Source organism: Ipomoea triloba, chromosome 7, assembly GCF_003576645.1.
Source record: "Ipomoea triloba cultivar NCNSP0323 chromosome 7, ASM357664v1".
Lineage (NCBI taxonomy): Eukaryota > Viridiplantae > Streptophyta > Magnoliopsida > Solanales > Convolvulaceae > Ipomoea > Ipomoea triloba.
In genome coordinates, this window is record NC_044922.1 from 16,620,038 (window position 1) to 16,647,082 (window position 27,045).

The following is a 27,045-nucleotide window of genomic DNA, read 5'->3' on the forward strand; positions in this document are numbered from 1 at the left end:
GGTCGTTTTAAAGACGAGGGACCACACCTGGTAAATCGCTAATACTCGGAGGACCATTGGATCTATTAACTTCTTTAAAAAATATGAATATTGACCAATTTGGTTGACTTGAGTGGTCATGCACTCACATCTCTTAAGTGAAGTCGGGAGTTTGAAATGGAGATTAGTCCAAATATAATACGAACTTAAATGTGACATGCTCAGGACACACATAAAGGTTTAACAAAAAAAAATCTAAATATTTTTTAAGATAGGGTTAATCATAATGAATTTTACCATAGTCAACAAAACACACTCACTAATACAGTAATACTCTCTTTGTCCCATTTTACTTGTCCTATTTACTATTCATTGGTCAAAGCAACTCTTTCTTTATTACTTATTTTCTTTAGTAATTTTTTGTGTTTAATAGGACTTTTAATATAGTTTCTAAATATATAAATTTTATATATTAATGCTAAACTTAATATTATGAAAAATTAAATTAAAAATAACTCCAGTCAAGCCTAGTTAAACGAATCAGACAACCAAAATGGGACAGAGGTAGTAACAATTAACTACAATGCCCTGTTTGGTTCGCGAAAAATATTTGAATGCAAATAGAACTGAAATTCCATAAAAAATAAATTATAAGAAGATTGATTTTATTGTATAGTTGGTGAAAAAGAAATTACTGAAAATATTCCGTTATTTAGATGGGTTGGAATGACGAGAAATAATGAATATAAAATTAAAATGTCTCTACACAATGATAATAATAATAAAAGTAATAAGGGTAAAATTGTCTAATAATGTGACTCTGATTGAAAAATGAAATACCATCTCTTGTTAAGTATTTTGTATTCAAATAGCACATATGTGACTCTGATTAAAAAACTATCACAGGATTGAACTTGAATGATAGGGTATTGACTCTTTTTTTTTTTTTTTTTCTAACTTGGTATTGACTCTTTAACCTTCAACTTATAGAGACAAATCTAAACATGTTACAAGTGTAAGCGTCAAATGGTCAACTCGGACTAGGGTTTATCAGTCTTCTTGTTCGATACTTACTTACCCTTCAATGGTTAACGGCAGCGAGGAGACCCGTTCTGAATCATTTTCCTAAGAAATCAGTACCTAAAATTATGTCAATTGCCATTTCCAGCTTCTCTTTGTCGAAACTTATCATCTCCGCAAAAAACTTAGATCTTTCTAACAACTGTCTAACTCAAAATGCAATTTTCGAATTTCACGGCAGCTCTAAAAGCCCCAACTTCGTTGCCTTGAATTATTCGCTTAGGAACAATGTAAACATATTCAGATTTAAATGCACCGGTGCTTCGGATTTCATAGCGACACCGCCTGCGTTGTTAGAGGATGTAGATGATGACGGTGGTGAGGGTGGCGGAAAAGGACGGTTTCCGTCCGGCGGCGGCGGCGGCGGCGGTGGTGGAGGAGGAGAAGAGAATGATGATGGTGGCGATGAGGATGAGTTTGGACCGATAATGAAGTTCGAGGACGTTGCTAGAGAGGCGGAGAAGCGCGGGGTTAATCTTCCTGATGATATGTTGGAGGCTGCAAAGACTATGGGGCTTCGGAGGCTGGTTCTTACTCGGTATTTGGATTTGCAGGTGGAAATATGTCTAATTATATATATATATATATATATATATATATATTAGCTATAAACATGTTCATATATGATTACACTATGGAATACTCTGCACCTGGAGCATCCTTTCACTTTCATTTGATTTGAGATTCAGGGATCAGCTTGGCCACTAGGGTTTTTGATGAGATATTGCTCAATGCTAAGGGATCGAATGCTAGCTGATCCTTCGTTCATGTTTAAAGTTGGAACAGAGGTTAGTCAAATGCTGGCTGAGATTTTGGCACTGGCTATGCTATTTATTGACATATATTATTGCTTATTTGTGTGGCTAATGATGGCTCGGGAATCGCGGTGTTAAGTTGTGCAATTTATGAACCTTGTATGCCAATGTGATGTAATCCAGGTTGTCATAGACTCTTGTTGTGCAACTTTTGCTGAGGTTCAAAAACGAGGAAAGGATTTTTGGGCGGAGTTTGAGTTGTATGCTGCTGATCTTTTGGTTGGCATTGTTGTTGACATTGCTCTCGTTGGTATGCTGGCTCCTTATGTTCGTATAGGAAAGAAGTCCGTTTCAAGTGGATTGTTTGGACGCGTGCAACACGCCTGTGGATCTCTTCCTAGCAGGTGCCTTGTGTTAATCAATATTTCTTGATATCATATCCCTTCTCTAAATTGCTAAATAGTAGGATGGTTAGTAAACCCAAAAGCGTAGGCTGCGTAGCGTCAAATAATTTCCTTCCATAAAAGTATCCTCGGACTGCCTTGAATAATGCTACAGTAACATTACTAACTTTGAGCTGTTTTGCATGTGCTGAATGTCCTCTCTTGTACATGTTTCATTGTATTTTTTGTTAAAGATTATATCTAAGTATTTGTAATAAGAGACTTTGAACCATGTGCTTGTGTTTTACACAGTTAAAAGAAGAATGATCTTCATCCACTATGGCCACCATGGTTGATATAATTTTGATTCAAACTATCTTGGTAAATGTTGATACAGTGTTTTCGAAGCTGAGAGGCCGGGATGTAGATTTTCAGTGCAGCAGCGGGTTGCCACATATTTTTACAAGGTACACATTAGTTTGATGGTTTCTGCAGTACGGATCTTTACAGATTAGTCCTCTGTTCTTCATTCATTTGGAAATTCCCGATGTCTTGGGTACTCCCATTGATTTTCATGACCAACTTTCATTTTTCATTTGCTTTTTTGCTAATGTCTCAAGTATTGACAAGTAGTGCGATTATTCTGGATCCAGGGAGTGTTGTATGGCTCAGTTGGATTCGTGTGCGGCCTTATCGGTCAAGGCATTGCAAATATGATAATGAATGCTAAGAGGTACAGTTTGATAATATACTGTATTCATACTGGAAAAGATGTAGTCTGTTGCTAATTACCTTTTTAGTTAGATCTCTTGATATTTTGATAAGAATGCAGTCCTAAAATAATTTCTCTTTTTTCTTAATAGATTTTGGCAAAAATCTGCTAATTTTTGACTAGCACATTTAAGTTGGCTGTTTGCCTCTGGAATGATTGTTGAACTGATTCTTAGGTCATAGATTATTTGGCTAATGTATTGATTTTTTTTTTTTTTTTGAATGATTGGTAGTTTAATTTTTTGTTGTTATATATGATCCGTTGTTTATGTGGAAGAGCAAATGGATAAATTTTTTATTTGCTTTATCCTGTAATCTGTTCTCGAATATGTCATCACTTTTTCCCTGAGTTTGATTTCTAAAGCTTGTGCATAAACATTCTTTTAGAATATGTCATCACTTTTTCCTCGATTTTGTCCTTGAATTTCTTTAAAGATTTTACAGAAAAGAATTAACATTCTTGATAATCATCAGAGGGGATATTGTTCGAGAAGCATAGTTCTAATACCTGTGAGGGCCGTGAGGCTGTTGTGTTATCCTGCTGAAAATAAATTCTCTTTTCCCTTTGTAGCGCTTTTGCAGACTGTTTCAATTGATCTTTCGTATTTGCTTTGTTTGCTTCTTTTCATTCATTTCCAGTTTCCCCTTTCCTTCTGTTTCTCTGTATTCCTTTGATTTTTACGGCCTGACTGATATACAATCTGTAGTCCTAGTTTCGTTAATATAATGGATTGTTTTTGTGTGATGGATTAACTATGACAGGAGCATAAAGAAGTCGGAAGAAGATATACCTGTTCCTCCTTTAGTGAAAAGCGCTGCATTATGGGGTAGGTTTAATTACTTACGGAGCATTTGTTTATTTATTTTTTGCATATTGCACTACATTTGCATTGTGCGGGATGATGCTACTCTAGCCAAGTCTAGGTTAGGTCCATTCGGGGAAACTCTCCCAAGGGCGTTGGCGCTCATATACATGGGTTCGAACTCCTGATGCAATTCAGTCGCTTCCCACTTGGACCAAATCCTTTTGGTTTTATTATTTATTTTAAATGGAAGCTTGCTTAGATTTAGGATTGTGAACAACATCAATTGGTTTTCTGGAACAGTGCTTTCTCCATTCTCACTCTGTTCCTTTCTCTTCCCAATTCAGTTTAGAAAACGCCATTTCTTCTGAGGTGGTTCTAGGTTCAACTCTTTAGAGGATATCTCCTCTCATGCTTGCTCGCTTTTGCAGGTGTTTTCCTCGCGGTATCTTCCAATACGCGCTATCAGATTATAAACGGATTGGAGCGTGTTGTTGAAACGTCGCCTTTGGCCAAACGCCTCCCACCGGTTGCAATGGGCTTCACGGTTGGCATAAGGTTTGCTAATAATATCTATGGTGGGATGCAGTTTGTAGACTGGGCTAAGTTGAGTGGTGTGCAATAGTAGCATTCCCTCCACCACCTATTTCTTCATGATTTTGATTGAACAGTTTTCTAATTGGAACTTCTTTTCTAACTTGATTTTTGTTTTGGTTTTCTTTTCTTTTCTTTTCTTTTTTTCTTGGAAAGTGGGGAAAATAATGTTATTAATCTTTTCATTTTATTTAGTTTGTCAGTTTGATATATATTCAAGAACTAGGCTTCCTGTGAGAAATGTGGACTATTGAGCCATCCATCTAAGATAATGTGGACTATTGAGCCGTCCATCTAAGATAATTAGAAAATGAGGGAAAAAAGAGTGACTCAATTTAATAAATGTACAAACTTTTAAAGTTCGTATATTTATGAAATTGATCTTGTTTATTTTTTTAATTGTTAGATATACTAGATCGATAATTAATACTTATCTACACTTTTCACATAAGTCTTGTTATAATGAAGAGTCAAACCCCATGTGTGTATATACTACTATCCTTAGTATAAACCATATAGGTAATACATTTGGTGTAATTAGAAGAAAAGCAGGTTCAATAAACAATTTAAGGATGGTTTGTGTAAATTGTGAATAAATAAAATGAATAGAGTACATATCACTTTTACTCTTGATGTGGAATCCCTTGATTAGACTTTTTAACGTTTTATTATTAATTGAAAATTTTTAACTAGTATTGAGATCAATTGTTATATCATGGACTAGGGTTTATATTGCATTGTGAACCTTGATACAAAAATTCGGTACATTCAGTTAATATATTCTGTACTTACAGTTTTTGTACATATAAACAAATAATTTGATAATTGTTGACATATAATATCATAATTACAAGTATAGAAATTGTTAATTGCAAATACAAAATGTGTTACCTACAGAAATAGAATCTAAAAGTTATTTTTGGACCAGAGTCTAAAATGCAAGGTAGACTCTGGCTAATTTGCATAGCGAGACCAGCCATCAGCGAATTCACAGACATTTAAAAATCAGGAGTAAAAAACACAAATTAAGAAGCATTGTGTAATTTTAAATTTGGACTTTTAATTTCCTCGTACCAAATACATGAATATTTCTTTATACCAAATAGGCTTGTTCAAAGGGCTTCTAGTCGGTTTAAGGCAAATTATTGCATGGACCATGGTCCACACAACTGTGTGGATCAAAAATAAAAAGTACATTATTTTTATACTGAAGGTACATTATTTTTGTACTGTAGGTACATTATTTGACAGTATATATCAAATAATGTACCTTCAGTACAAAAATAATGTACTCTAAAATAATGTACCTACAGTATAAAAATAATGTACCTTCAATACAAAAATAATGTATTTTTTTATAGCTGTGTGGACCATGGTCCATGCAATAATGATTGTCTTTTTAATGCATGACCACCTCTTTGTGTAATATGATTTAGACTAGTCCAAACATAGATTACTTTTTATTTATTTTTTATTTTTTTTATTAAAGCTTATAGTCGAAAATTAAATTGAAAAAGTTTATTATATTTAATTTCTAAAGTTGTAATTTGTGTAAAATTTTAGTTTCTGTTCTTGTTTGACAATTAGTGGTTAGCAAATTATGTTAGCAATTTTGGTCAACAAATTGTCTTAACACTTTGTAGAGAGATGTTATGCAAGTTCATATATTTTATAAAAATAATTCATTACATATATAAATTTTTAATTATAAAAAATTAAATTTAAAAATAATATAGATATTTAAACAAACAAAAAAATAATTATTTTTTTTTTGAATGGAAAAAACTTAATTGCATTAACTTAAAAATGGAAGAAGACACTTAGGGGGCGAGTTCTCCCAAGTAATCCGTGAGCTAGAGTTTCTAGTCTAGCTAGAATATGAGCCAACTGGTGTGTTGAATGAGGAATAAAATGACATATAGACTCGTAAAAGGAGATGAATAAAAAATGACACAGACCTAAAATGGGACCCGTGTAAGAGAGGTCCCTTCGCCTTCATGGGATGACAACTACAATGTTGAGACACTTATATATATATATATATATATATATATATATATATATATATATATCTTCTTCTTCTTCTTCTTTTTCTTTTTAAAAATTATTTTTAATATTTTACTTGAATACTATAATACACATCATATAGTAATTTGATTGTTGGAAATTTTTTTTGAATATTATCATGAGAGAAATTCAATTACGTACATTAACATAATATAGTACTTTTTTTGAATACTATAATATACATTATATAGTAATTTGATTGTTTACGAATATAAAAAAAATACGCAAGATTAAAATATTTTGAACCATTATTGAATTGCATGATATATTATCATGAGAGGAATTTAATTACGTACATTAACATAATATTGTAATATTTTTTTAGTACTATAATATACATCACATAGTAATTTGATTGTTGGAATTTTTATTTATTTTTGAATATTATTATGAGATGAATTTAATTACGTACATTAACATAATATAGTAATATTTTTTTTGAATACTATAATATACATCATATAGTAATTTGATTGTTGGATTTTTTTTTTTGAATTTTATCATGAGAGGAATTTAATTACGTACATTAACATAATAATCTTTCATTAATTTCTGTGTAATAATCTTGTAGGCAGTTTAGTGCTATAAATAGGGAAAAAGTGTCCTATAATCTCATTCCATCTGATCCCTAATTAAAAGCAATTCAGTCATCCCCGTAAATTAAAAAAAAAAAAAAATCCTTTCTTCGAAATAGCATTCAAAATCTTGTGGTGTGCTCTCCTTCTTTCCCTAATTGCATTTTGTAAGTCCAATCCTTTTTTTTCTTTAGAATACTATCTTCCAGGTTGGAGTTTCAATTTTTTTAGGGACTTTACGTAGTGTAAATGTAATGTATGAGTGAACATGCACTCTTGTCCCTAAAGAGAGGTCGAGAGTTCGGATCCTCTCTTGTACGGAAAAACCAATATGTCCAGCACGTGGCAATTTATTGCATGGACCATGGTCCACACAGCTGTGTGGACCAAAAATAAAAAGTACATTATTTTTGTACTGTAGGTACATTATTTTTGTACTGTAGGTACATTATTTTAGGGTACATTCAGTACACACAGCTGTACACAATAAGGTACATTATCAAATAATGTATCTTCAGTACAAAAATAATGTACTTTTTATTTTTGGTCCACACAGCTGTGTGGACCATGGTCCATGCAATAATGATTGCCAGCACGTTGCCTCTTAATTGGGCGGGCTCAGTGCGAATGAGAATTAGTGTGAGTATAGTACGGGTTTAAAGGTGTCTTCTACAATTAAAGTATGTTCAGAACACCTCAGAACCAATAGTTATATCGTGGACTGTTGTCCACTGTAAAATTTGCGCCTCAGGACATTTCGTGGTCTAACCCAAAATAAAATTACAAACTGTGATTGTATGTAACTCATTGTTCAGAGATGAAAAACTAATGATTCAAGTTTTGGCAGGCACATCACCCACGATGGTTGATGCGTGCGATTGCAAGGACAAGTGGTGCTTGGACGATGATGATTGTGACCAATCACAACGTTGCCGTTCTAGCAAAATTTTTCACATTTGCGGATGTCCTGTTCAACCACACGCGAATAATCTCGGCTGTAGTAGCGATAAGGATTGTAATCATTCTCATCATCTTGGACTTACAAATTAAACCTACAATATCCAAAATAATTTTACATTATTAGCTACAATAGTAATCACAAAAAATATCTAAGTTTTTTTATTTGAGTACAAAAAAAAAAAAATATCTAAGTTAGTTTCATAGATATTGGGGGTTTCCATTCCTCTCCAACTTATTCTATGTAATTCATGGTTGTTGAATAAATATAATATTAGATGTTACTGGTTAACGAGATGTCTTGGGGTTTGAACTCCCAATCTCTCTTAAAGAAGAAGAGTGCATGACCACTCACGCCAATCAAACTGGTTACTGGATGTTAATGATTTGATGATCAATATTTCATATAACAAATATTTCTCTCCCTTACCAATCGATGTTACTATATTCTATGAAAAATTATTTTAATAGGAAATTAATTATCTCAATTATGTTATGTAGAAATGGCATAAGATTTGGAAAAAAAAAATGATATAAATAGGTATTAAAAGTTAGAATTAATTATTTTCCAATGAAATCATTTAAATGCTTTGTAGAGTTGGATTGACGTAATTCAAAACCATATAACAATACATTTATGTGTATATATTTTTTGATATATACCATCAGCACACTTACATATATCCAATACTATTAACCATATACACTATTCCAATACTATTACCTGCAAGCAACATTACTTTCATTCCTTCAACAAATTGCCACCAAAACCTTACTGCATTTTCTGGACTCACAAACTACTATGGACCACATTCAATTCTTACCCTTTCTGTTATTAACCACAACTTTCCACTTTCTCCATCATACATAAAAGTTCAGAATTTTGCTGTGTAAGAAAAAGGAAAACAAGCACTATTAATGAATAAAAGATTCAAAAAAAGTTTCTGAAGTTCTGTCTATACTTCCTTTTCTTTTGTTCCTTTATAAGTAAATAGGAATTCTTGAACAGATCAAGTGAGTTCGTAATTTTCGTAGGGCTGAGAGTGTGTTTGGCTGTGAGAAATTATAAATGGCCCATGCAGGTCCCAAACCTGCGACCTTCGCGTTATTAGCACGACGCTCTAACCAACTAAGCTAATAGGCTAGCTGATTTTGAGTTTTCTACATTTTACTTAGATGAATAAGCTAAAATTCTAAATCAACTAAATCATAAATATGAATCCATGACCGCTTTGATGCATTAACAACCAATCCAATTATACAAAGTTTCAACTCAAGATTTTAAAATCATTTTACCATATTGTTAATTGATAGTTGCCCTGACGGATAGCCCAAATTAAGAGATAAATGTGTTGAAATCAAATTCTAAATTACAGTCGAAATTAGCGGCAAAATTGGGTTGTTGATGGGACAAAGTGTTGATTAATCAAGATGAAAATTTGATTGTTTTGTTAATATCGGTTGCTTTAATTTAATTTAACGAGACAAACACCCTTCTTGTCATAAACCAGCCAGGCATGGAATATTATTGTCTCTTCTCTCTTGGCATACTGGGCAGACGCGACAAGAATGACTGCCACCCCTCTTTCAGATAATATTACATGTGGGTAGCAGAGGGTGTGGCATGAAAACTGTTCGGAATACTTTTTTAATTTTCGATAGGAGTCATAGAACACCACTTATGAGGCACCTAAGATATATTTATGAAAAATTTTAAGGTGTTGATTGGCACATTTTTTATGCTTTTTGCACTAGGTACAAGTGTACAACCAAGACTGAATATGAAAAGCTATGAGATTTGTATTAGGTGCAATTGTAACAATGTGGCATGAAAACTGTTCTCATTACACGGTAGAAATTTTGAGTTGTAATCAATGCAAGAGGCACCATGCATGTGAATAGACACCATGACTTTTCCTTTTTTCCTGTGAGATTTTTGGGGACCTATTTTGAAAAAAAAAATTGTGTTTTTAAAAATTGTTTAATTTATTTTTCTTTTTCTGACTGACAACATATGAGTTATGACGCAACAAAGTCCTTTTCAAGAGATTTTTTTTTTGAAAGAGCATACTTGTCTTCCATAATAAGTTGTGATCTAGTGTCATCTAGGTGAGACGACACCGGAACGATTATGGCAGTCTTCGGAGAATTGTTGCATGTTGAACGGAGTTGAACAAAACATGGTGTCGCCATCGCCACGTCCAATTTGCATCACCATCTCACTACATCTCTACACACCAAAATCTCTGAATCATTATATCATTACGTGTTAATCTGCCTCCGAAATGAGGCTAACCCCATCGATGTGATATGATTGTGAAAGTGGAAACAGTTTTAAAGACAGAGAGTAATGTAGAAATGTAGATAAAATATTAATTTAATTGTAAATTTGATGATATGAAAGTCAAACCAGAGAATATTATAGGGATAATGATAGTGTGAAGCACTTTTTACTTGCCAACTCCATCCCCAAATGCCAAGCATTTCTTCTTTATGTATAACAATACCTCCGCATAATCTGTCAAAACTTGAGCGGAGTTGAAATAGCCATGAGTGAGAGTACTGGTCTTGTTTTTCAAAGCTTCTTCTATGGTTCCAAGTGGAATTGATTCCCCGTAGTCCTTATATGTTGCATGATTACCAGATAATACACGAAGTATCAAGATTCTGGTCAGCATATAACGAAAAAGACTTGCATGGAGCATATAGTAAACTTTTAATTGAAAATTAACACATTATTCAATTATCATGGTATTACCTTTATGTAGACAAGAAGAGAACGAGCTGAGGGGCATCATCAGTGAAAAATCCGATGTCTAGAGGATCATAGTCGATAAGAGATTCAGCGCCGAGCCAGGCGAAGATAGGGGAGTTGGATTTGGCGCCCCCTCAGTACTTGGAGTTGAGTATGTATCTGTGTTTGGGTGCTGTTTCAGAAAGAGAAGTTGTTGATGAGAAGAGAATTAGAAGAGAGGCACTGAATTATTACCGAGTGTTAAGCACTCCATGGCAAGGGATACAATTGAAAACTGATCAGAGATTTCATTTACATATCTATCTACAAAATCTACAAAACTATTAATCTATCTCCCAACTTAACAAGAACCAATAAAATTAGAACCCTAATGGGTATTAAAAATTATTTTTAATTATTTTTCTATTTTACACTATATTATATCATTTATTTTTTCTAAATACCATTGTATTGTGTAAACTTTAATAACTGAATATTTCATTAACTATTTATTATTCTTAACTTACTCATTGGTTTTCATAGGTCTTAGGTTTGAATCCCATCACAATCAAAATTGAAGTAATTGTTAAATATACACTATGAATATGTTTGAGTGTAATAAAAAAAATACAATATAAAATTTAACATAACTTTGGTCAATTAATTAGAACCACACATTGGGCAGGGATGAAACCGTACACCTAATTTACAGTATATATTCAATACAGATGAGAAACTATGCCTATTATCATTGTCTTTTATGGGGAGGAGGATTTAATTCTGTTTTTTAAGGTGCACTACGCCAAGGCACTAAAATTGCAGTGAATGAAGCACACCAGGGTACTAGATCAAATAAAGAATTCATTTTTGGCAAAAGTGGCAACAAGATGAAGCTTCAATCACACCAATTAATAGGGTTTTGTGTTGTAAAAATTATGCTTAGGGTACTATCGAGTGAGGGTACTTCCCTCTAAAATTGCTATTGCACCAGTTAATCCAACATTTCTGTCACAGGTCATAATTATGCATTCTTGAAATATTTATTTTTATAAAAAAAGTTGATAATCTTGCATTGATATACACTCATCGAAATACTGAATAATACATTGATAAATTCTGAAACACTAATTTAAAAAATAAAAATACACATTGAGCATCAGCCTATTTGCCCAATGGGCACGTGGTAACTAGTGTGTGTGTGTGTGTGTGTGTGTATATATATATATATATATATATATATATATATATGTATGTATGTATGTATGTATGTATGTACTAGTTTTTCTAATGCGCTATGCGCAAAAAAAAAGGTGACCAATATTAGTATTTTATATTAAAATTTTAAATTTATTTAAATATTAATATAGTAAATAATAATAATAATAATGTAAGATATTTTTATAAATTGAATATTTATATTTTTAAAAATAACTAACATATAACTCTAATATTTAATGTGTGTATATTATTATTATTATTGAAGATAAGAAAGTATATGGTGGATGCATGTGCATAGTAGCAATAGTGGAAAAGATAATGGAAGTTATAACGGTAGGGCTATATGTATCCAAAATATTATGTAGTACAACTTTTATAGCATAATGTACAAAAAAACTTAACGGAAAAAACGGACATAAATGAGGGGTATAACTTTCATTCACATTTATTATGTTTTTAGATATATATATATATATATATAGGATGAGGTTCAATTCCTATACCCTCTCCATAAGTCCATGATAACCAATCACATTTATTAAAAAAATAAATCTATAGATGAGATTAATTGGAGAGATTAAAAATGTGTATAGTAGGTATTATGATGTGCGCATATTAAGTATGTTCTTGTTGCGAGATTTAATATGTCCTTTCAAATTTTAGAAAGGTAGATTCAAACCCAAGCCCCATAAAATCATCAATATGCAATCAATCGTAGACGATTTTATTAAGGGAAAAAAAAATTATAGGAGATTTTTATAGAGATAAAACATTTTAGATCACATTGAGCTCTTTTAAAACATTTTGTAAAATCAAATCTTATACATTGTATTAGAAAATCTAACACATTCATCGGTAAGGTTAAGACCATTGTAATATATATATATTTTTTGAATACTATAATATACATCATATAGTAATTTGATTGTTGGAATTTTTTTTGAATATTATTATGAGAGAAATTTAATTACGTACATTAACATAATATAGTAATTTTGTAATTTGATTGTTTACGAATATAAAATAAAAAAAATACGCAAGATTAAAATATTTAGAACCATTATTGAATTGCATGATATATTATAATGAGAGGAATTTAATTACGTACATTAACATACTATTGTAATATTTTTTAATACTATAATATACATCATATAGTAATTTGATTGTTGGAATTTTTATTTTTTTTTTAATATTATCATGAGATGAATTTAATTACGTACATTAACATAATATAGTAATATTTTTTTTTTTGAATTCTATAATATACATCATATAGTAATTTGATTGTTGGAATTTTTTTTTTGAATATTATCATGAGAGGAATTTAATTACGTACATTAACATTATAATCTTTCATTAATTTCTGTGTAATAATCTTGTACGCAGTTTAGTGCTATAAATAGGGAAGAAGTGTCCTATAATCTCATTCCATTTGATCTCTAATTAAAAGCAATTCAGTCATCCCGTCCAAACAAAAAAAAAAATCATTTCTTCGAAATGGCATTCAAAATCTTGTGGTGTGCTCTCCTTCTTTCCCTAATTGCATTTTGTAAGTCTAATCCTTTTTTTTTTCTTTAGAATACTATCCTCTGCGTTTGAGTTTCAATTTTTTTTAGGGAGTTTACGTAGTGTAAATGACCAAATATAATGTATGAGTGAACGTGCACTCTTGTACCTAAAGAGAGGTCGGGAATTTGAATCCTCTCTTGTATGGAAAAACCAATATGTCCAGCACGTTGCCCCTTAATTGGGTTGGCTCAGTGCGAATGGGAATTAGTGTGAGTATAGTACGGGTTTAAAGGTGTCTTCTGCAATTAAAGCATGCTCAGAACACCTTAGGACCAATAGTTATATTGTGGACTGCGGTCCATAGTAAAATTTGCTCCTAAGGACATCTCGTGGTCTAACCAATATAAAATTACAAACTGTGATTGTATGTAACTCATTGTTCAGAGATAAAAAAAACTAATGATTAAAGTTTTGGCAGGCACATCACCCACGATGGTTGATGGATGCAATTGCAAGCACAATTGGTGCTTGGACGATCACCAATGTGACCATTCACAACCTTGCGGTTGTGACAAAATTATACACATTTGCGGCTGTCCTGTTCAACCACACGCGAATAATCTCGGCTGTAGTAGCGATAAGGATTGTAATCATCCTCATCATCTTGGACTTACAAAGTAAACCTACAACATCCAAAATAATTTTACATTAGCTACAATAGTAATCACAAAAAATATCTAAGTTAGTTTCATATATATTGGGGATTTTCATTTTCTATGTAATTAATGGTTGTTGAATAAATATAATATTGGATGTTACTGGTTAACGAGATGTCTTGGGATTGTTGAATAAATATAATATTGGATGTTACTGGTTAACGAGATGTCTTGGGGTTTGAACTCCCGATCTCTCTTAAGGAAGAAGAGTGCATGACCACTCACGCCAACCAAATTATTTCCAAGTGCTGTTTCAGAAGTGAAGTTGTTGATGAGAAGAGAATTAGAAGAGAGAGGCACTGAATTATTACCAAGTGTTAAGCACTCCATGGCAAGGGATACAATTGAAAACTGATCAGAGATTCCCTTTACATATCTATCTACAAAATCTACAAACCTAATATTGTATCTCCCAACTTAACAAGAGTCAATAAAATTAGACCGCTAATGGGTATTAAACATTATTTTTTTAATTATTTTTTTTTCTATTTTACACTCTATTATATCATTTATTTTTCTTAAATACCATTGTATTGTGTAAACTTTAATAACTGAATTTTTCGTTAACTATTTATTATTCTTAACTTACTCATTGGTTTTCATAAGTCTTAGGTTTGAATCCCATTACAATCAAAATTGACGTAATTGTTAAATATACACTATGAATATGTTAGAATGTAATAAAAAAAAATACAATATAAAATTTAACATAACTTTGGTCAATTAATTAGAACCACACATTGGGCACTGATGAAAAAGTACACCTAATTTACAGTATATATTCAAGGGTACACCTAATTTACAGTATATATTCAATACAGATGAGAAACTATGCCTATTATCATTGTCTTTTGGGGGAGGAGGATTTAATTCTGTTTTTGAAGGTGCACTACGTCACATTGCATTGTGAACCTTGATTCAAAAATTCTGTTTTTAACTAGTATTGAGACCAATTGGACTAAAATAAAATAATACTAGTTAAATTTAATGAGTTGTGTTCATATTTATATTTATATATCTTGTATTATTATTGATATTGTTATTGTTATTACTAGATAATTCAGGAATCAAAAGTGAAAATCTCTCTAATATCTTTTTTTATAGAAAATAATTCAATGCTAATATAATAAGGTAAGCATAGTTTTGGAAAAAAAATTATTTTGTTTAGAATTAAATTAGTGCTTACCAAATATACCAATTTGGGCTGTTAATCTTGTAGACAGTTTAGTGCTATAAATAAGGAAAAAGTGTCCTATAATCTCATTCCATCTGATCTCTAATTAAAAGGAATTTAGTCATCCCATCCAAAAAAAATCCTTTCTTCAAAATGGCGTTCAAAATCTTGTGGTGTGCTCTCCTTCTTTCCCTTATTGCATTTTATAAGTCCAATCCATTTTTTTTTTTCTTTAGAATACTGACCTCTGTGTTGGAGTTTCAATTTTTTTAGGGAGTTTACGTAGTGTAAATGTAATGTATGAGTGAACGTGCACTCTTGTCCCTAAAGAGAGGTCGGGAGTTCGAATCCTCTCTTGTATGGAAAAACCAATATGTCCAGCACGTTGCCCCTTAATTGGGCTGGCTCAATGCGAATGAGAATTAGTATGAGTATAGTACGGGTTTAAAGGTGTCTTTTACAATTAAAGCATGCTCAGAACACCTCAGGACCAATAGTTATATTGTGGACTGCGGTTCACAGTAAAATTTGCTCCTCAGGACATCTCGTGGTCTAACCAAAATAAAATACAAACTGTGATTGTATGTAACTCATTGTTCAGAGATAAAAAACTAATGATTAAAGTTTGGATTAATATTTGATGCACCGCCGGTGTATAAATGCTATACACCGGCGGTGAAGGAGAGGATGCCACATCATTAAAAAACAAAGTCAATATTAATCAGGTCCTTTTTTGCAAAATATCTAAGATTTATATTTTATTAGGAAACTCATTTATTTCTAAGCATCAAAATATATTACTTTCCTAAACATATTTATTACTTAATTATTATATATTTAATTTCCTACACATTTTAAATTATTAGATACATTCTTAATTGTTCTCAATTACATACAATATTACCCCNTTTAGTAAAATATTTAATTATATTATGAATTTTATATGTATTTTTTATACAATATTTATATTTTGATATAACTTTTGAACAACTATTGTTTATATATAGAAATTACTCGAAAAAAAGGTCAAATTTAAGATATGGCATAGGGCCCCAATTTTTATTGGAACGGCCCTTCAAGGCTAATATTTTTTAAAAATTTTTGACTAATATTGTGACATAATGATGGAATAAAACATCCCTCGTGAGTTTTGTTTAATTTTGAATAAACTTCCTCATCATCGTGTGATTAATATATATTTAATTTAATATTCACCATTTATCAATTTAATTAATAATGTATGCAATAGAAATATTTAGGAAATTAGGTAGATAATAATTAAGTAATAAATATGTTTAGGAAAGTAGATATATTTTGTTACTTAGAAATAAAGAGTTTCCTAATAAAATATAAGTATTAAATATTTTGCAAAAAAGGACTCGATCAATATTGATCTTTATTTTTAATGATGTGGCATCTTCTCCTTCACCGCCGGTGTATAGCATCTATACACTGGCGGTGCATCAAATATTAATCCTTAAAGTTTTGGCAGGCACATCACCCACGATGGTTGATGGGTGCAATTGCAAGCACAATTGGTGCTTGGACGATGACCAATGTGACCATTCACAACCTTGCAGTTGTAACAAAATTGTACACATTTGCGCCTGTCCTGTTCAACCACACGCGAATAATCTCGGCTGTAGTAGCAATAAGGATTGTAATCATCCTCATCATCTTGGACTTACAAAGTAAACCTACAACATCCAAAATAATTTTACATTAGCTACAATAGTAATCACAAAAAATATCTAAGTTAGTTTCATATATATTGGGGATTTTCATTTTCTATGTAATTCATGGTTGTTGGATAAATATAATATTGGATGTTACTGGTTAACGAGATGTCTTGGGATTGTTGAATAAATATAATATTGGATGTTACTGGTTAACGAGATGTCTTGGGGTTTGAACTCCCGATCTCTCTTAAGGAAGTAGAGTGCATGACCACTCACGCCAACCAAATTGATTACTGGATGTTAATGATTTGATGATCAATATTTCATATAACAAATATTTCTCTCCCTTATCAATCGATGTTACTATATTCTATGAAAAATTATTTTAATAGGAAATTAATTATCTCAATTATGTTCTGTAGAAATGGCATAAGATTTGGAAAAAAAATGATATAAATAGGTATTAAAATTTTTGACTAAAATCATTTAAATGCTTTGCAAAGTTGGATTGACGTAATTCAAAACCAGTTCCGCCGAAAAAATTTTAACGATAAGACCAAATGTGATACAAATTGAATAGTCATGCATCTACATTGAAGATGTTAATAGCCAAGGACCAAATGTGATATAAATTGAATAATCATGCACCTATTAAAAATCTTGATAGTCAATAACCAAAATTGATGCATTAACAACCAAAATTCTAAATCAACTAAATCATAAATATGAATCCATGACCGCTTTGATGCATTAACAACCAATCCAATTATACAAAGTTTCAACTCAAAATTTTAAAATCATTTTACCATTATTGTTAGTTGATAGTTTCCCGATGGATAACCCAAATTAAGAGATAAATGTATCGAAATCAAATTCTAAATTACAGTGGAAATTAGCGGCAAATTGGGTTGTTCTGGGACAAAATGTTATTAATCAATATTAAAATTTGATTGTTTTGTTAATATCCGTTGCTTTAATTTAATTTAAGGAGACAAACACCCCTTTGTCATAGGCCATCAAGGCATGGAATATTGTCTCTTCTCTCTCCTGGCATACTGGGCAAACAGGAATGACTCCACACCCCTCTTTCAGATACTACATGCTACCCGTAGTCCTTATGCTGCATGATTACCAGATAATACACAAAGTATCAAGATTCAGGTCAGCGTATAATGAAAAAGACTTGCATGGAGCATATAGTAAACTTTTAATTGAAAATTAACACATTCTTCAATTATCATGCACTACTACACAGACAGCTTTTAACGTCGGCTAAAATCCGACGTTGATCTGGCCGACGTTGTGAGGGTACACATACAACGTCGGCTAAATGTTAGCCGACGTTGTAAGGTACACATACAACGTCGGCTATTTACAAATAGCCGACGTTGTAGGTAACTTAAAAACAAATAAAATACCCTACAACGTCGGCTATTTACAAATAGCCGACGTTGTAGGTAACTTAAAAACAAATAAAATACCCTACAACGTCGGCTATTTACAAATAGCCGACGTTGTAGGTAATTTGAAAACTACTAAAATACCCTACAACGTCGACTATTTAGCCGACGTTGTAGGTAACTTAAAAACAAATAAAATACCCTACAACGTCGGCTATTTACAAATAGCCGACGTTGTAGGTAATTTGAAAACTACTAAAATACCCTACAACGTCGGCTATTTACAAATAGCCGACGTTGTAGGTAACTTAAAAACAAATAAAATACCCTACAACGTCGGCTATTTACAAATAGCCGACGTTGTAGGTAACTTGAAAACTACTAAAATACCCTACAACGTCGGCTCTTTACAAATAGCCGACGTTGTAGGTAATTTGAAAACTACTAAAATACCCTACAACGTCGGTCGGCTATTTACAAATAGCCGACGTTGTAGGTAATTTGAAAACTACTAAAATAGCCGACGGTGCGGCTATGAAGGACGGCCGAGCTCCTGCGACTGTGCTTCGCGACTGCGGTTCGGCGGTTCGGCTGGACTACTTCGCGACTCCGGCGGTGCTTGCAGCGGCGGCGGCGCTTTGCGGGGATGGATGGGCGACGGCGGTCGGCGACGGGTAGTTCAGGGGGACGACGGCGTGGGTTTGTTCAATTTTGGGGGGCGACGGCGTGGGTCTGAAATTTAATTTGGCGGACGGATGGATTTATTACAAACCCTACAACGTCGGTTATTTCAAATAACCGACGTTGTAGGTCAATTATATATAACACGGCGTAATACGACGTCGGCTAAAGTCCTAGCCGACGTCGTATTGCGCGGGGCTGAGTGCGTTTGGTGATACGACGTCGGCTAATGCCGTAGCCGACGTCGTATCAATGGTCGCCGGTGTGGAATTGCGATACGACGTCGGCTAAACACCTAGCTGACGTCGTATCGCGTAGTAGTTTTAGGTTGAAACTTTTAACGTCGGTTATTTCATAATAACCGACGTTAAAGGTTTTTTTTTTTTTAACTATTTAAATAACATATAATGTCGGCTCATTATTTAGCCGACGTTAATTAGTCGACGTTGTATGTGATTTCTGTAGTAGTGATGGTATTACGTCTATGTAGACAAGAAGAGGCTTAAAACGAGGGGCATTATCAGTGAGAAATCCGATGTCTAGAGGATCATAGTCGATGGGAGATTCAGCGCCGAGCCAGGCGAAGATAGGGGAGTTGGATTTGGCGCCCCCTCAGTACTTGGAGTTGAGTATGTATGTGTGTTTGGGTGCTGTTTCAGAAAGAGAAGTTGTTGATGAGAAGAGAATTAGAAGAGAGGCACTGAATTATTACCGAGTGTTAAGCACTCCATGGCAAGGGATACAATTGAAAACTGATCAGAGATTCCCTTTACATATCTATCTACAAAATCTACAAACCTAATATTATTGTATCTCCCAACTTAACAAGAGTCAATAAAATTAGACCGCTAATGGGTATTAAAAATTATTTTTTAATTATTTTTTTTTCTATTTTACACTCTATTATATCATTTATTTTTCTTAAATACCATTATATTGTGTAAACTTTAATAACTGAATTTTTCGTTAACTATTTATTATTCTTAACTTACTCATTGGTTTTCATAAATCTTAGGTTTGAATCCCATTACAATCAAAATTGACGTAATTGTTAAATATACACTATGAATATGTTAGAGTGTAATAAAAAAAATACAATATAAAATTTAACATAACTTTGGTCAATTAATTAGAACCACACATTGGGCCATAAAACGGTACACCTAATTTACAGTATATATTCAATACAGATGAGAAAGTATGCCTATTATATTATCATTGTCTTTTGGGGGAGGAGGATTTAGTTCTGTTTTTGAAGGTGCACTATGCCAAGACACTAAAATTGCAGTGAAGCACACCAGGGTACTAGATCAAATAAAGAATTCATTTTTGGCAAAAGTGGCATCAAGATGAAGCATCGATCACACCAATTAATAGGATTTTGTGTTGTAAAAACTATGCTTAGTGTACTATCGAGTGAGGGTACTTCCCTCTAAAATTGTTATTGCACCATTTAATCCAACATTTCTGTCACAAATCATAATTATGCATTCTTGAAATTTTTATTTTTATGAAAAATTTGATAATCTTGCATTGATATACGCTGAAATACTAAATAATACCTTGATAAATTCTGAAACACTAATTTAAAAATACACATTGAGCGTCAACCTATTTGCGCAATGCACGTGGTAACTAGTATATATATAGGATGAGGTTCCTATACCCTCCCATAAGTCCATGAGAACCAATCACATCTGATCTATTAAAAATAAATCTATAGATGATCAAGAGATTAATTGGAGAGATTAAAATTGTGTATACTAGGCATTATGATGTGTGCATATTAAGCATGCCCTTGTTGCGAGATTTAATATGTCCTTTCAAATTTTAGAAAGGTAGATTCAAACCCAAGTCCCATAAAATCATCAATGTGCAATCAATCGTAGAGGATTTTAGAGCTTATAACCGAAATGGTCCATCGACTATTACGAAATTATCAATTTGGTCCTCGACAATTTTTCGTGCTCAATTAAGTCCCTCGACTATGAAAATTTTAACCAATTTTGTCCTCAGTTATTTTGCCATTAAACATCCGTTAAATTGAGACCAAATTGGTAATTTTGCTATGGTCAAGGGACCAAATTGGTAAATTTTTTATAGTCAAGGGAGCAAATTGGTAATTAATTTTTCACTGAAATGGTCTCTTGACTATAGCAAAATTACCAATTTGGTCCTTGACTATAGTAAAATTACCAATTTGGTCCCGATTTTAACGAATGTTTAACGGCAAAATAAACAGAGAACCAAATTGGTTAAAATTTTCAAAGTCGAGGGACATAATTGGGCACAAAAAATTATCGATGACCAAATTAGTAATTCCGCAATAGTCGAGAGACCATTTCGGTAATAAACTCAGGATTTTATTAAGGGAAAAAAATATTGTAAGAGATTTTTATAGAGATAAAACATTTTAGATCACATTGAGTTCTTTTAAAACATTTTGTAAAATCAAATCTTATACATTGTATTAGAAAATCTAACACATTCATCAGTAAGGTTAAGACCATGTATATGGGTGAATGATGTCAATAAATGCTAAATATAAAATTGAGTGAAGTTTATAACTTTATATGTAGTGTGAAATTAAAGTAAGTTAGGTTTCTTTTTCAAATTTAAATTTTGATCCAAATCATTTTATATATAAAGTATAATATAATTACTTTATTTTAAAATTTAATATTAATTAAATAAAATATTCCGTAATAACTATTTTGTTAATCAATAAAATTTTAATATATAATTAATGTTAATAAAAAATAAAAATACTCCTAGAAAAATGTTACTTGATTATTTAAGGAGTAGTAGTTTAAAAATATAATTTGATAAGCTTGGTGATTTTTTTTTTTATTTTTTCAAAATCGCTAAAAAATACTTTCAGTAAAGAAAAAACATAGTTCCCTTGGATGCTACAGGTGTAACTGCTTGTTTAACCTTACCCAATATCTTGGCAAATTTCAGTTGATTAGCCAATGTCCTCTTCGTCATGATCCACTTAAATCGAACGCTCTGATCATAACAATGTCATGTCGGCTAGTGTGACAGAATGCCGACCAAGTAAGTGTTAGAGGCAAGATGGTGTTTAAAGCAATAAGCGATCTTTTGAGTGAAGCAGTTGCAGCACCCTCATCGGAGGCAAATATATCATAAATCCAAGCCGTGGTACAACCATTTTCCGGTATTAGCATCAATCTCTGTAGCAGCCAAGTCAGTCCATTGTTCAATGTGGCCATATTCAATCAATGAAGAGATTGTCAGGCTTCAGCTTAGCAACATGGCGTGCTCTCAAATATAGGACCATCAGGTGTTTCAATCAAGCACATGAACCTTTCCAATTGGGTTCATCTTAAGAAACTCTGGAGTCTTGTTTGACACACCATATGAAAGTTCTTCGTAAGCTCAACTTTCACACCACAGTATTCCACAACAATGAGTGCCTTAATGCGTTTTTGTTGCCAGAACCAGAGCCATGGCTACAGAACAGAAACTTCAATCGTCTGATTAGAAGTCAGACACCTTATCCATTAGGCCACAAGCGCTTTCAATTATAAAATTATATATTAAAATAAAAATTTCAGTTTTTCACCATCTTAAAACAAAAAAATTCAATTTTGAATTTAAAAACAACCAAATTAAGTTTTTTTTTATTATTATTATTATTATTATTATTATAATATATATTACAACACTTACTAAATAAATTTATTCCAGAATCTCAAATCTTTATTCTTATAATAATATATATTAAAATGCATACCAAATAAATTATATACAAAATCGTTAAATACTTTTGATTTGTTAAGCATACCAATTAAAATGCATACCAATTTTTTTTTTATATTTGACGGTTGAAATATAGACTATTAGATAATAGAAAAATTATTATATTTATTATTATTTATGCCATAAAATACAATGATTAATTTTTATTTTTAATTTGTTTTTACGTATGAAAGAAAAATCATTAACCAAAATTATAGTTATTTATGTTATGCAATTTCAATTACGGTTGAAACATAAAATCATATGCTATTTTAAAACATTTAAATAAAAATATCAATATAGGTGTCATTTTAAAATCTTAATTAGAAATTTATGATATATTTTTATATATTAATTTTATTTGTATAAAAAAAAACTTAAATTGAAAAAAAAAATCAATTTAGTCTAACATAAAAATGAACCATGGTCCATAGCATGATAATCTAGTATTTTTAGCAATCATTACTATAAATGAAATTAACATATATAACATTATGTTATTATTTAATTATTTAAAGAATGATTGTATTTTAAATTTCAAAACAAAGTATTTTCCTACGATGTCAGGAAAGAAAAAACACTTAGGAGTAAGTTTAAGTTTGTAATATTTGTTTATAATATTATATTTGCATATTACATTTGGTTGAAGGAAATCAAAATTTTCTTAACTTAAAAGTAATGCATTTTTTAAAAATTTATTACTAGTCTTTTCTTAGCTTTGCTTAATCATTTGGAAAACATTTAGCTATAGGATTATTTTTATTCGTTAAGGAGCATTTAAATGAATTTACAAGAGAAAACAAAATTATTACCCGATGTTTTTAACTTCAAATATGTTTTTCACTTATTTGATGTTTGCTTTCACTTAACTGATGAACCTATTGTATGTATAAAATGAAGCTCGTACATACATACATTGTCAAATGAACCTATAATGAAATTAAAATGATACTTACCTATAGTGAAATTAAAATAATATTTTAGTGTTATTATAATAAAACTAATGTGTGTATAAAATTAAGAGTTTTTTTTTCCAAAGTGGTCCATCGACTATTGCTCATTCTCAATTTTGCATTTCAACTTTCAATTGCACCAAGTGTGGTCCCTTGACTTTCAAAAACTCACCAAATTCGGTCTTCCGTTACATATTCCGTCTAATTAGTATTAAAATAAAGGACATTTTTGTCAATTTACCTATTGTTAGCCTAATAAACCATTTTGAGAATAATCACTAAAGGGGATTAAGGGCTCAAGGTCAAGGGAGTTAAGTCACTAAAGCTAGTCAACTAGTCGGCCAAATCTGAAGTTTGATGAAGAGCTTTGTTCTCTACACCAACGCGAGAAACTATAGAGGGGAAAGGAGACGCTCGCCGAGAATCTGAACCAGGTCTAAAGTCTGAAGTCCAAATCAACGCCCGCCGAATGGAGGGGAAGGAAAGGAACCTCGCCGGATGAGCATATCTGATTTGCGATTTGTTTGTTTTTTTTGGGTTATACAGCTTAGCGATTATCTATGTTCTAGTTAGTGATTTTTTTTTTTTTTGGGTTATACAGCCTGTCGCGGTGGAGGCCGATTCTCGCCTTCCTCAATGCGGTCGGATGCCGCCTAGCGCGATTTTTGCAACCCTGATTATAAATGTTACAATAATACTTTGTATTTAATAATATATGTTTAGACCGTGCATCGCATGAGCCCATAAGAACCAATCTGATCTATTATGAAAATAGATCTATAGATGAGATTAATTGGAGAGATTAAAAATGCGCATATTAAGCATAATGATGTGTGCATATTAAGCATGTCCTTGTTGCGAGATTTAATATGTCCTTTCATATTTTTTTTGAATACTATTAACTCTATTACAATCAGTATCTGTTCATAACTACTTTCTCAACCTATTGAAGCACAAGAGTCAGTATTGCCTCCATTGAGACTCGAACCCACCACCTCCCGTATAAAGGGAAGGGTTTGATGTCCTTTCATATTTTAGAAAGGTAGATTCAAACCCAAGTCCCATAAAACCATCAATGCGGTATCAATCATAGAGGATTTTATTAAGGGAAAAAAAAATATTGTAGGAGATTTTTATAGAGATAAAACATTTTAGATCACATTGAGTTCTTTTAAAATATTTTGTAAAATCAAATCCTATACATTGTGTTAGAAAATCTAACACATTCACCAATAAGGTTAAAACCATGTATATGTGTGAATGATGCCGATAAATGCTCAATAAAAACTTGAGGCAGCAGGTTCATAACTTTATGTGTGGTGTGAAAGTAAGTTATGTTGTGTTTTCAAATTTAAATTTTGATCCAAATTATTTTATATATCAAGTATAATAAAATTAATTTTATTATATAGAATTTAATATTAATTAGATAAAATAATAACTATTTTGTTAACGAATAAACTTTTAATCTATAATTAATGTTAATAAAAAATAAAAATACTTCTAAAAAAATATTACTTGATTATTCATGGAATTATAGTTTAATCTCTTACACCTCCTAACATGGTCTGGCTTTTTTTTTTTTTTAAAAGCAATTTGAATTTTCTCTTTACATTATGCATGATTCCTTTATTGCTTTTCTTCCAATTACACGCCCATTTTACCCCAGCAACATCAAGAACAGACAAAGTCTGATGCAGAAACATGATAATATCCAGTACCGCCGACTGCAAGAAGCCATAAAGACCTTTCATTCAATTTCTCTAGCATCTTATGATATATGGAAAGAATAATCCGAACATCACTTGCAGCAACACCGACCATCATGTCAGATTCCAAAATTTAGGATCGTGCCTCAGAAGAACTCGCACTTCTTCTTTCTCATCATAAGAAAATCCAGAATAACATGGGCCAGCAAGGAGACCAACAAATGATATGTAGTCATCTAGAACCCTTGGATGTCCTTCCTGCTCCTTGATCAACCCATATGCAATCTGTGTATCTACAACATTTAATTTTGCAACTTGATAGCAAATTGGAAATACAATGCCTCACTATGTCATTTACAATCATGAATAACTTTAGTGACGTAAACGTTTAGCTATAGGATTATTTTTATTGGTTAAGGAGTATTTAAATGAATTTACAGAGAAAAAAAAGTTACTACCTGATGCTTTTGACTTCAAATCTGTGTTTCACTTATTTGATGTGTGCTTTAAGAGCAAACTGATAAATTTACATATTTAGCCTTCAATCACAGTTAATTTGAACAGCTTTTGAGGTGATGTGCTAAAATGGATACCAAGCAAACAACTTAGAGACTAAATGATGCCGTCAGATGAATAAATAAGGGACTGAGTTGGTTATTCTAGTATATTTGATGGACTAAAATGATTATTTTTCCTATATATTATAATCTAAGGTTTCACATAATGTAAAATATTTGTATTTTATTTTGTTGGATAACGAGTGAAACCGCAATCACTATTCAAGTGTACATTGGGTAAATATTGGTATTTGATGGTTTTATTTATAGTTCCAGACCGATAACTGTATTGATAGTTTTATACTATGTTTTTTTACTGTATGTCTAGAGTCTAGACACATTTCGAGTGATAAATGATTTAATTTTGTAATAAGCGTGCCTTAATTAATTCAATTGTTTACATATTTAGCTACATTATATGTTGATTTGTAGAGAAGAATTGACCCAATGGGAAAGCTAAGAATGAATCGGAGTTGACCCAAGCAAGCACTGGCCATGATGATGTACCATAGTCTAATACAACATCGTTATATGATGGGCGATCTAATACAACTCCATTTCTTTAATTTTAATTAAAAAAAATGACTGTCATCACTGTGAACCAACGGCGTAACATGGTACAAATATGTATATTATCATCGGTGTAAACAAACTGATAGGCGACGTGATAGTCGTTTAGTTGATCAATTGTCGCAAATTCTTTTGTGGTCAATGAAGAGACCATCCACAAACTTCTCATATATGATTATGTTTTTAACGATACTCTTGTCTGAGTGTAAACAGTAAAGACATCAGTGACGTGCCAAATTAATGACGCTATAGTATAAGGTAAACTCAACACATATCTTTATAGTATCTAATTCAATCATACACACTAAAAGAAATTTATTTATAATATAAAAGACTATAATGTTAATGTTTTTTTTTTTTTTTTGAAAAGGTTAACTGTTAGTTGTATATAGTTGTTTAAAAAAAAATGTTGTGTT

The 27,045-nt window shown here is 31.8% G+C and overlaps 1 protein-coding gene across 1 annotated transcript; it reads left to right on the top strand.

The window, feature by feature from the left end:
• The first annotated feature begins 1,014 nt into the window (after window positions 1-1,014).
• Window positions 1,015-4,579, top strand: LOC116025701 (protein RETICULATA-RELATED 1, chloroplastic-like). Its single transcript, XM_031267035.1, has 7 exons — window positions 1,015-1,613; window positions 1,749-1,847; window positions 1,998-2,218; window positions 2,595-2,664; window positions 2,851-2,930; window positions 3,731-3,795; window positions 4,203-4,579. Exons 1-7 carry the CDS (start codon window positions 1,128-1,130, stop codon window positions 4,394-4,396), a joined length of 1,215 nt encoding a protein of 404 aa, XP_031122895.1. The 5' UTR covers window positions 1,015-1,127; the 3' UTR covers window positions 4,397-4,579.
• The last annotated feature ends 22,466 nt before the right edge of the window (window positions 4,580-27,045 follow it).